We start from the raw sequence: 12,460 nt of genomic DNA, 5'->3' as shown, positions 1-12,460 counted from the left end.
CTTTTGGTTCCAGGGAAGTACCCCCTTATATGTGTCCACAAAGCTTAAAGTGGTTACATCAAAAGTCCTAAAAGCCCCATTTGTGGCATCTTTTTTAAGTTCTTGCCTCAAAGGATCCTCTTGTGCTGGAGAGAACCTACCTCTGAGTGGCACAAGTGGACACTGATTGGTCTAGATTGGCGCAACACTGCCAACCACCATATTAGAAAGGGAAAAAAAATCCAGGTTTGATATTTGTTGTGTCAGCAGCATAATAAGAAGACCTGGCATGCAATGAACACCGAGTTTAAATCTAGATGCAGATGTCCAACTCTGCAGGAGCAGAAAAGTTTTTCAGAGAAGAGACACCAAAGTGCTTTTTTTAAGCATCACATTTGATGGTGATTCCAAATATGCAGTTTTCATCTTCCAATGACGACCGAAATCAAAGTTAGTTTACATAATACTTCAAAATAACTGCCCAAATAAATGACTGGAGGCATCGTGGGATGACTGCCAAGAGGAGAGACTAGCTTCTACAAGTCCACAAATAGCTCAAAAAGATGAAACAATACAAAGAAAAATGGATGAACAGTAAAGTCCAGACTAATTTGAGTAAATATGAAACAAATTTAAAATGCAATTTTGATATATTAGAAGCTTTTCTTTAATTTAATGCTGGCATTTCCTCTCAACTACCCGGGGCATCCACACAGAGCAAAGCACCGTATAAAGAAAAGGGCGACGCTGTAAGAGGACAAGTAAAAGAAAAACACCCTGCAACCAAAGCAGATCTCATTTGGTGCCGTTTCTGGGTGCGTTCTTGGGTACTTACAGGCATATGGTGGTAATGCAAAAACAAGGGATTTATTAGGCGGGCTTTTGGAGACTTCTCATTAGCAGCACCATGAGCTGTGGTTCGCCTCCGGAAGCATTCCTACTGTTTGTGCCAATGCAGACAAAAAAAGGCCTTAAAGGTATGCAGTTCTCAGAGGACCACCCCAGTGGGTAGTTACCCTCAGGCAGTTCCCAGAACTGTTTGATCCTACTGGACAAACACTCTGAAAAAAAAAAAAAAAACCTGTCACACCAAAAATTGATGGGTTTGAGGTGTTTTCTATGGACCCAGCTAATACTGGTTTAGCACAGCTAGACTTGTATCAGTGTATCCGTTATGTGACAAAAAAAAACCTAAAAGATGCTTCAGATGGTTTAAAAGCTCTGCCTACATTGTTTGGTGTCCTCCTAGCACTGTCTACACCACATGCAGCAAAGTAGCATCAAACCATGAAAAAAGATAGAAAAGAGTAAAAAAAAGAATGTCACAGCAAGTTCAGGGCTTCTGTCAGAGTATTACTGGTCTAAGCTGGCCCACTGCTAAGCCTATAGATCTGATTTTCTTACTAACATATAAAGCTGCAACTGCAAAATTTCGCTAATGTGTCTTATTAGCCTACGGTCGGTACCTTTGGTTGCCTTATTCCAAGAGGTCACCACATTAAGGCATTAAGACCCACATTAAGAGTTCACAAGCTTGTGATCCCCCTAGAACACCAGTATACCTGCTGCACTGGTGTGTATTGATGTAACGTCACTATTGTCATACAGTACCATTTGCCAAGGTGAAACGGCGAGCATAATGGCTTCACATTCCCAGAGATCTATCATGTCCCGTCTCCCTCACCTCACCCTCAACCTCTCACAGCAGATGGCTGCCCCTGCCTAAGACTAGTTCATCCTGTTAAAAGGGAGTTTTTCCTTCCCACTGTCACCAAGTCCTTGCTCGTCCAGGGTTGTTTAATTGTTGGCGTTTTCTCTCTGTTCTTGCATAGTCTTTACAATGTAAACCATTTTGAGGCAATTTGGCGCTTAATAAATAAAACTGAGGGAAATGTGTTAACCACTACATGGACTGCTGTTGCCGTTTAACAGTTTGAAAAACTGCAAAGAAGTTTGAAAGAGAAAGATTAAACCAGTAGGTTCTCAGTCATCCAGGTCAGAGTAGACGTAGGAGCTTGTAAATAAAAAAAAGACGACAGGACTTCTTTAAGTTTGTGAAGACCTTTTATCTCTCAATTTAGAAAAGTCCCGTTACCTTCATTTTCAAGCTCTTAAGAATTATGTGTTCGGCATCCGTCAACTGGTCTCTCTTGATCTCGTTGCTCTCTGTGTATGCAGATATGTGCCTAGATCATCACATCTCATATCAGTCTGTGCCTCACGATTACCACTATATGGGGGTTCATACTGCTACATTAATTGAGTCCAACGTTAGGCTGTTCATGGGCCCTCGGGAGCCAGTAAAGCTGCCGGCGTTAACGACTTTCCTGGCAGGGACACTAAAGCTGCTCACCAGTTTGTGAATTACACAGCTGGAAAGTTAATAAACAATGACCCAATTATTTACTTTCTCATTGTGTGGCTATCGTACTGCGTGTAATACCAGCCAAAATATCATTATCAGAATTGTTTACTCCCTGAAAATAACATTAATTATTTAGAAATATTCAGTGTGATTCCCAAAAGGCCCCATTTCCTGTTTACATATGGATGTTAAGGAAAAATAAAATGATTCGACTTCATTTCGACGGCCAAACTTTTTGCACAGTATCGTCCGTGTGCAGGCACAGAGGGGGTGACACAACATCCCTGTTCTGAGAAGTTTGCTGAAACTTTGTTCAGCATTGTTAATGATTGCCTACAGTGTGGCATCTGCTCTCTGTTGCGCACACACACACACACACACACACACACACACACACACACACACAGGCAGACTTTGTATTCAAGGGCCCTTTGCTGCTGATGCCCTGCCCAGGAATGTACAGCTGAACCTGCTCTCACATACAGTCCAGCTGATCCAACAGACACATATGTGCGCACAGACACACACACATACTATAAACAATTGAGCATGCCCAGCTATGCCTCTGATGAAGACTCTGAGCAATGCTATCACTTTAACCATGATGGGAGGAAATTGATTTCCTCTCCCACGCTTCAAACACAGCTAACTGGGTCAGAGGTAAAAGTAAAAACAGAAAGCAAGGCGAAGGGGGGCTTTGAAAATGAAAGAACTTGAGAAAACTGATGAGACAACACAACACAACAACAACAACAACAACAACAAAATGCTCATCTATTACAGTCCTCCTAAAAGGGAAAGTTCAAAAGAAAGTGCAGCACTAGGTAAGTTTACAGCTCAGGATGGGGCTGGGGGGATGCCACTAATGTTTACATCCTGTCACACTGTCACAAGCACAAGTTCCTCATCAGGGACACATGCACACTACTTTCTGTGCGATGACACACTTGCTGGTGGTAATTCGATGAAAATAAAACAGTTCCCACATGAAAGCGCTCACAATAAAGTCTGCTGATATTTGTTTTCATGTCTTTGCATAACCAGGTCATGACTTCTGGAGAAAGAATCTGTGCATCACCTCTACAGCTGATATCTCCGAAACTGGGCACTTCGCACCAAAGAAATCAAACTGGAATAACAATACTTCAGGCCATATTTTATTTTCTGAGTCACATTTTATCCTTTCACCATAATCAGCCAGTTTCATTTTAACTCCTAATGTGCAAGTCAGTGATGAAGCACCACATAAGCTGAAATGATAACTTTTAGCAGTGTAAACAAATGTCTGCTTTGTGATTAATTTCACAATCAACTGCATTAAACTCCTTTAGCTACAGTTCCAAAGAGAGGTATATCTTTGAGATTTCACCGCCACAGAGGAAGGCATGAATTTTATTTTCTGGGTTTGTTTGGAGCAAGCAGGAAAAAAATGTGACAGTTTGCACCAACTGTGAAAAACTTGAAACTGCAAAGAGACTAAAAGGCGAGGCTTGGTGAGGCGAGGCATCGACTCGGGTCTACAAGACCTCTCCACTACAGTTCCAACCGCATAAGTACAGTGCAGAGAAAACCACAGCAACAGGGTACATGAAGGTATGTGAACTTCTCAGCAAACTGACTTTGACCTCAAAAGATCACCTGCCAGTTGCACTGCTGCTTGCAACTTACAAAAAAAAGAAGAAAAAGGAAGAACTATACCTTTTTTGGTAGGGGGGGTACCCTAACAGAGAGACTTCTACTGCTCTGATGTTTGGTTTTAAACATTGTAGCATGTGGCATCTGTAAATACAGGTAGATGCTAATGAAAAACGGTAATTAAAGTACAAACCCTTCAAAAGCATTGCCGTTCCAGTTCCACACTGGCTGCAAAAGTCCTGCAGATTTACTGGATTTGGCAGAAAAAGTGCGTGAGAGCCAAGCTGTTGTACATGTGCTTTTAAAAGAGTCATCGAAACGTGGCACAAGTCATAAAAGTCATTCTCTGTTTAATGGATTCACTCGAGGCTAATTATAATCAGGCAAGGGAGCGGCCGTGACAACACCTTGCTTGGTTTCTTGCAGGCTGAAAGGATCTAATAACTGTTAAAAATGCAGAGATTACACAGAGTCTGAGTTTTGTTTTTAAAAACTGGTCTTTTTCAGTCACAAGGCTTCAGACAGATCTATTGGTCTCCACTTTCAGGTAAAAGCAAATCAGTCAAGCTGTTTCCCCTGGAGACAAAAGCACTTTTGACCGTTCATACAATTTTTGTTGTTTTTTTATTTAAACAAAGCTGGTCGTGCAGGAATTTATAGTGAAGCTCCATCACGCAAAAGACGGGAAGAGGTGATGCTATAAAATCAAATGTTCTTGCTGTTCACTAAAGAAATGCTGAACTTTAAAAACAGGCAAGAACAAGCCTGTAAAGTTAGATAGAGGCCTCAAACATCCTTCCCATTTAAGGGTATAGTCAACCGGCTAGAAACACTGAGATCATTTCAACTTCCACATCAGCTCCACCGCTCAGAGAAATGTTTGTATAACTACACTTCCCCCTAGCTGCCTTACTCACCCTTCATTTGGCATAAACAGCAGTTATTCTCATTTTTAGAGTCTGCTGATCATTCTAAGAATAAGAGGAAATGCATGCATTGTATGCATATGAGAGATGCAGAGTTTTTTGTGTAGGGGAGGGTATTTGCATAGTACATACAGTACGTGCTCTATTATCATGAATGCTAGATGCATCGCAGGCCTCACAGAGAAGCACTAGGTGCATAGGTAAGGTTGGCCATTACCTATAGCTGTTAAAGGACTGTAGAAAAAAGATAGCTTTAAACTAACTCATACATGTGTACAGGGTCTCTTACGCTGCAGAACTTCCGTATGTTCTCTCTATGCCTGTTTGGGTTCTGTCCGGCTACTCCAGCTTCCTCCCACAATCCAAATCAAAGTGTATGTTTGATGAATGGAGTGTGAATGGTTGTCTGCCTCTCTGTGTGTGACCTGCCCAGCCCTTACCCTGCCTCTAGTCCCATGGCAGCACCGCTCCTCGATTTGGATAAGCAGAAGAAATTGGATTCTACATCAAACAATCCACTACGTTCTCGTCCATCACATAACGAAACGTTTGCATGTGCTTTGATGGAAACTTTGTACCGGTAGGTGTCTAAGACTGACATCTCTTGACGGCCAATATTGCCACTGTCAACAAATCAAAGTCTGAATCAGGAGGTTGGAGGATGGAGTTCTATCAGCACCAAGACTGGGGTTCACATCCCATTTGGCACTTCTTCTGTTTTTCAATTTTCCATAGGGGACTTTGACATATTCAAATATTCCCTCCATCCAGCTTCTGTTTATTCAGTTCAACACATAGAGACAGACAACCATTCACACCTATGGGCAATCATCACAAGAATCCCCAGTTAACCTGACCTAACATTCTACTACAAATGATCGGAAACGCACTAAGAAGCTGTTTGTCAGCTACCATTAAACACAAAGGAGAACACTACTCACTGCTGGGTGTTGGACCTGTAAACTGAGTGCGCCCCAGCTCCTATTACAAAAACTGCAGAAATATGCAAAGTGAATGGATTAACTGTGCAAACACCACAATGTAAAGGTAGCATCTCGCAGTCAATTTAAAGCAGATCTGATGGGTGGCAACGTCTGGAGAATAGCCAAATACTTCCAAGTAAAGGAGGATTTTCAGGCTAAAATATGTATCCCTTCTCTTCACTTTTGCTTTCACCCTGTAGTTAAGCTTAAGCACAGAAATTGAATATTAACCCTGCAGACTTCACCCCAAAAGTGGATTTAGTTTTTTGTTTTGTTTGTTTTTTAGATTGCAGTGTTTTATGAAACGAAGTGAAATACAGTCCACTTTAGGTGCATGCCTAAGCCAAAAAAAGGGGGGCGACACAACTGGCTTCATGCCTTTGTGTGTGCACATAAGCTAAAAAGTGTCTACTTCACAACTTCCTATTACATAGTAAATAATCTGTTCCAGATGGTTGCGAGCCTTCATAATAACTGTCATTTAATCAATGAACCAATCATCTCCTGGATGACTTCTTCTGGTTTCCGTCATTGCAAATTCAACATCGTCCAGCACTGAAAAACAACAGCTGTATTTCACACAGTCCTCCACCTGCCACCCCCCACCCTCTCCACGCTAACACGGGATGTGATGTCATAGGCGTTTCACTACACATAAGCTGAAATTGAATTGATGAACTGATGCCAGTGTGTGATCTGGCATCTGCTGCACTGTACGCTGCATGTCACCATTGGTCGGTCATGCAGATCCAAAGATCAAAGTTCACTGCTTTATCAGGAAACCTGAAAGTGCTGCACCAAACTGTGGCTGGGGCTTCATCACCTATCTACCCAGCCGGCCATCAAACAAACAAACAAACAGATCTGAAGCTGCAGTGATGATATACTCCACACGCCAAGTTTCATTTAGTTTCGACCAGCACCGCCATCCTGACTGACACTCAAAACGAACGCCGCTGAAGCGCAGAGGGTAACATCTCGGCAGCAGGAGCCCGGTGCAGAGTTAAGCTGGAGGCAGTGCACCTGGCTGCTTTCCCAGAGTTGTGTTTGAAAAGAGGCTGCTGGCCCTTTAAAAGCTAAGATGGTGTCCTGCAAGCTGCATTTGCTGCCTTCCGTTTCCTTCCTGCCTTTCAGAGATCACAGAGCATTCAAAATTGAACCTGAACTAACCTGGCGCACAGAGGGAAAGCCAGATACACAGGACACACACAAACACACACACAAGGAGGATTTTGTTTTCCTTTTTCTGCATTAGAATTAGAGGACTCTCGGAATGATGTTATTGCAATGCAATGAGGTCGCTGTTACAAAACTCTTCCACTAATTTGCAAAATAAACTGCCTGCAAGGACACACTTGTGACTGTTATAGAAGCACAGGCTATATTCGCTCACTGACAGTCATATTTTTGGCTGATGTTGGGTTGACAATGTCAACTCTGCTTGTGTACAGGCAGATCACCCACACAGGTAGATGTTTCTTCTTCTTTTTCTTCTTCTTATTTTTTTTTAAATTCCTCCACTGACCAGGGCAAAGCCAATAACGTGCACTTACTTTCTTGTTACGGGTCTCCGTGTGCATCTCGGTTGCCGGAGCGGTGCAGCGGCGGAGGGGTGGAGCAGCAGGAGCAGGAGGGGGTCGGTCGGGGCTTTGGGTGTAGCTCTATCTGAATCAGAACTGTCAGGGAGAGAGAGGAGGGCTTTTTGGGGGGTGCTAGTTTTCCACCTTTACAGTCAAATATTTCGGGATATAGGAACACGATCCCTGCCTCTTCCAGTGTTTCTTTTCAGTTCATATCCGCGGCGTCGAAGGCTCCCTGTGCTTTTACCCCCCCAAAAAACAAAAAAAAAAACAGCCAGTCTCTCTGTGTCTCTCCCTCTCTCTCTCTGTCGGCGTGTTGTTGCCGTGTATTCAAGGGCTGGGCTCTCTCTCTCTGCCTTTTCCTCCTCCGCCTCTCCCTGCTTGTGACCCCACCCTGCGTCCCCACCCCTCATCTCTCTGTCAGTCAGGAGCTGCGCAGCCCTGCAGCCCTGCAGAGGAGCGGGGCCGCTCTGCCGGCTACCCGACACCGGCAGCGGGCGGGCGGGCAGTGCAAGAGGAGCTGCTGCAGAAGCACCAGCGCACAAATGCAAAGAGAGAGGCGTGGAGGTGTGGGGGGCTTTAATTGCATCTACCAGCACTGCTCTCCACATTACCTCCTCTCCCATGCACCAATGCTGTGCTGCAGCAGCTTATTGCCCACGGATGATGATGAAGAGAAACACCCATGTCACCTTACTGACGTCACCCAGCAAGCTAATTGAGGACACTTAAGCTGGGCGGGGAGGGCGGGGGCGTTAGGAAATGTATCGAGGCTTTGCAGCATTCGGTTTGATAAATGTGACACCGTGCACAGCCAAGATGGAAGGAGGAGAGGCACAGCCAGTTCGGGTGAAAGATGTAGTCATAACCACACCCTCGGTAATAGAGAGGGGTGTGGCAAGTGCGAGGGCGTTATTATTATTTTTTTATTTTCTTTTTCTTCAATAGGGATTTTGCACAAAGGAAAAATGTAGTCTGCATGTCAAGACTGATGAGGATTTGCATATTGAGCGCAAAACGGAGCCAAATAATGCAGAGGAGATGTGCAGTGTGTAATGTGCAGTCTAAGAACCTCAGGCTTTTTAGTAATCCCGGTTTTGCATTAAAATTGTTCTTGCGGAGGGGGGGGGGGTTCTCCGCAAATACTCACAATTTGGGGTTAGGTTAATATCACACATAGGTGCGATACGCTGTCTTTATTAATTCCCACAACTGTAAACATGAAAACGGTGCCAACAGTTTAGTTTCTGTCGGACTACATTTCCCATGATTCCACACCGGAACTGACAATTCTGCCAGGAAACATGAGGAGGTAAACAAAACTTTCAGTTATCCTTGTTGTATGTTGCTCATTTCAAACATTTGTGCCACTTGAATCAAACACGTTGGGTTTTAGACCCCGGTCAACGACGCTGTAAGGAAAAAAAATAACAATGTAAATCCGTTACGTACCTTTTCCGTCTACCTCAGGATGTTGTCATGGAGATAGCAGCTAAACTCATGTAGCGTTAGCTCATCTGTCAGGCTAGCAGCTTTACAAACTACTTTTACATGTTTATTCAGCACTTCTGTAGATTACTGTTAAGCACGGACCGTCTCCCGTCTCGTGGGAGAGTCTTCCGTTACCTTCGATCTGGATAATGTTAAAAAATCTTTTTTTTAAATAACAGAAATACGTTAGCGTCATCTCCTGCACACCAAAAGCAAGGTGAGGTTGTATTTTGGCTTCCTCTGTAGGTGGGATAGCATTGGGCTTTTTCAGAGCAACCACTCATGTTGTATTCATACAAATGCACCGTGAACAAAAGCACAAATAAAGTATGATTATGTACCTTCTAAATTCAAAAACTGCTAAATATCTAAATAAAAATAAGCACAATAAAAGTTCTTTGCACTGGAGAAGCATGCCCTACATAGTTTACTAGTTAACGTGGGCTAATTTACCTGGGGCTGAAATCACGCTGTACAACAGTGCGGGGAAAAAGGTGTGCAACTGCTCCGAGGTCTGTTTTCTGTCGTTTGGTGGGTGTGTCAGGAGGGCTACCCAATGAGGAGTAACCAGGACGGACAGGATTAGTAATGCGTGTGTCACAGAGACAGGTCAGGTTGAGCAGCTTGGAGACATGGCATAGTCTGGACGTGAGCAGAGGAGGGATAGTGGATATAATGGACAAAGGATGATGAAGATGGAGCTTCCTGGCAGGGGGAAAATAAGATGACTGCAGAAAGAATTTATGGATGTAGTGAAGGAGGACATGCAGAGGGCCGACGTGACGGAGGAGGAATAGGATTAATATATGAGATAGAGGCTGTGGTGAAAGTGTTCAAATATTCCAAAAACCTACCTTCTGGTTCTTTTCCCATTCACATTACCTTACCCTGAACGTGTGTGCGTGTATTCTTCAGGTAATGTGATAGACATAGAGATGTTCACAAGTAGCAGATTTGTGTTACATCAGGGTCGTTCCGTCTCAAATCATCAGATTTTTAGATCATTTTCTGCTCGACCAGCTCCAATTAATTTGACATATATGTTGAGTTCTGTGAAATTTTAGCTTCAGTATTAAATACCTTCATAGATATTTATTTTTAAAGAGGCCTATCCATCCACTTCTTTTTGCACTTTTGCATTTGAGCGTGAATATCTCAAAAACTAAAGCCTGAAATTTTTTCTGGCCTTTCGTACTTAATACAGGATCTGCTTTATGGTGGATCGAAAATACAGTAAGGAGAGGTAACAGGAGCAGCAGTATATCAGATCATTTAAATGTGTGCAGGAGATGCAGAAGAGAGTGGAAAAACACAAACACCATAGTTTCCATTTAAATAAACATGTATAAATCCATGTTCACCGGGTGCAACATCCAAGCTAACGCGTATGTAAGTCTATACGTTTAATAGATGTCAAAAGGTCACTGTACAAGTAGACTTTGATGTTTCTTCACATCCAGCTGTTGTCTAAGGAGGTTGTAAAGAGAATGGCTGGACTTCTTTAAGTTTTGTGAAAACGTTTCACCTCTAATACAAGAGGCTTCTTCAAACTGTGGAGAGTCCCAGGTATATGAATCCTAGAGAGGGTTGTCCGTCAAGAGGGTTGTTGACCCACTATTAATCGTGTGCCTCATCACATGAGCCAAGGTGATACCACTGTAAAACTTTGCCTCACCCTATTATGTCACTTATTGAGGTCACCAGACGCAACATGTGAGTGGGGGTTGAGATGCCTGGGAAGGAATCTCAAGACTACATTGTAAGTTGTGGAACTGAAGTAGACATCTTCCCAAAACGTAAAGAAGTCCAGTCGCTTTCTTTCCAGGCTCCTTAGACTCCCATGACTTAGAGGAATGAGACATACACCCAGGTGTTGTTGAGATTCTGGCATCTAGAGATAAGGCATTTGTGGGAAGTAGGCAGAGCTGTTTGACAAACTGTAGGCTGTAGTGGGTGTTTTAGGCTACCTGGCTAAGGACGCTTAGTTTTGGGTGAAATAGACATTATAAATGATAGACACAGTGAAGTCAACTCAGACGTGCCTTAAACCTTTATTCTGTTTATTGCGCAATAGAACAAAAGACTTCCAGTCCTGTAGAAGTTAAGAGAAAACTGGCTTGTGCTCTCGTTCTCTTTGACCTCAGTGAACACTTTCCTGATGACCTGATGATTGGCTGAGTCACTAGTTTTGATCAATGTTTAATAGAATAATAAGATCTTTTTGTGAATTTTGGTCTTTCTAAGAGTCAGAAAGGATGAATGTCCAGTATGTGTTCGTAATTTAGTGAGGATGCAGTTTTTCCAAACGCGCCCTTAATCCTCACGCGTGGTCTCAAAACACCAAGACGTCGACAGCAAAAACACGCACCTCAAGGCTTCTGAACGAGACTTCACTAACCAATGGGTGATGTCATGTTTGCAACATAAATTGCATGTGGCTCATGCAAGCTATCTCCAGTCTATATTTAAGTCATAATTTTTGCCTGAAACTTCTTGAAGATGTTTTTTTGAGAAAAGAGTCTTATGTGTTATCCAATAATTCAGTACTACATCTTTAAAACAAATTTTATAGAATGAAATCTAATAATGATGCACCAGTGCTCAAATGAGCATCGATGGTAAGGAATATGTGTGCCCATGTTTGTCTCCTAGCTAAAAAATCAAGAAGATGATATGCCAGAGAATTGAACTGGCACTTTTACTCAAAGCAAAACAGTACTTTTTCATTCAAAATTGTAAGATTATTTCTTTAACCTTAAAACAAGTCCCACAGTCCTTCAGTGCTGCAGACAACCCCAGAGTCTGGGACAAGCAGTAGATATGACAGTGTGACCTCCTGCAGGGCATCTACATACATATATCAGTGCATATTGCAAAAACCTACTGCAAGCTTGCGTAATATTCTGTGTTTTGTGAAGATTTATAATTCCAAACTAATTCTGGCACTTGATAAAAGCATTTATAATGTAGGGATAGGCACTCCAAGACAGTATTTACTTTACAATAATTTACCAAGTAAATTGTTTAATGATTTGCTGAAAAAAGCAGGTATTTATTGGTAATAGAGGTAGGGATTTTTCAAAAACACAATGACAAAAAAACATATATGCGTCTGCTGTCGGCCAGATTCTCAATTTAATAAAAAAATACAAATTAGCATCAACAGTCTCTAATGTCCATATAATACAGCCATGTTTATTGAATTCACAAATCTGCAATGGCCTGGTATAATTGCTCATATTAGATCATTTAGATCATTTTTGTAGCAAAAATACCCATTATCGCTAATGTGAGGACTTTCTCTGATTCTCTGTGTTTGTATCTTCCTTCAGTACTGTGGGGTTTTCATCTCTTAGCAGTTGTAAGTAGAGCAGGGCGATATGACCAAAAATATTTATCACGACATACATTTGAAAATTTGCGATAACGATATAACTGACGATATAATTGACACTAGACAAATTTATATTTATATTATATTATAAGGGGCACTGTCGATTT

At 42.3% G+C, this 12,460-nt stretch overlaps 2 protein-coding genes across 6 annotated transcripts in view; one reads left to right on the top strand and one right to left on the bottom strand.

Moving 5' to 3' along the window:
- Positions 1 to 9,836, bottom strand: part of klf8 (Kruppel like factor 8) — an 80,405-nt gene extending 70,569 nt beyond the window's left edge. For 2 of the 4 annotated variants that reach the window (XR_001290276.1, XM_013908865.1), the window contains exon 1: positions 7,442 to 8,003. Coding sequence is in view for 3 of the 4 variants with exons in the window: in XM_013908865.1 (XP_013764319.1) it covers positions 7,442 to 7,468 (27 nt within the window). In the remaining variant the exon portion in view is untranslated. Of the gene's footprint in view, positions 1 to 7,441; positions 8,004 to 8,920; positions 9,171 to 9,412 lie in introns of those variants that run through there. The other 2 variants (XM_005725420.1, XM_005725421.2) reach the window with 2 other exon arrangements.
- rbm41 (RNA binding motif protein 41) overlaps positions 8,604 to 12,460 on the top strand; it is an 11,661-nt gene continuing 7,804 nt past the window's right edge. For both annotated transcript variants that reach the window (XR_311512.2, XM_005725423.1), the window contains exon 1: positions 8,604 to 8,780. Coding sequence is in view for 1 of the 2 variants with exons in the window: in XM_005725423.1 (XP_005725480.1) it covers positions 8,773 to 8,780 (8 nt within the window). In the remaining variant the exon portion in view is untranslated. The remainder of the gene's footprint in view (positions 8,781 to 12,460) is intronic.

The sequence above is a fragment of the Pundamilia nyererei genome, unplaced genomic scaffold (assembly GCF_000239375.1).
Source record: "Pundamilia nyererei isolate P.nyererei 1_Seehausen unplaced genomic scaffold, PunNye1.0 scaffold00015, whole genome shotgun sequence".
In the NCBI taxonomy this organism is placed as follows: Eukaryota; Metazoa; Chordata; class Actinopteri; order Cichliformes; family Cichlidae; genus Pundamilia; species Pundamilia nyererei.
This window is presented reverse-complemented; position numbering and strand designations above follow the sequence as displayed.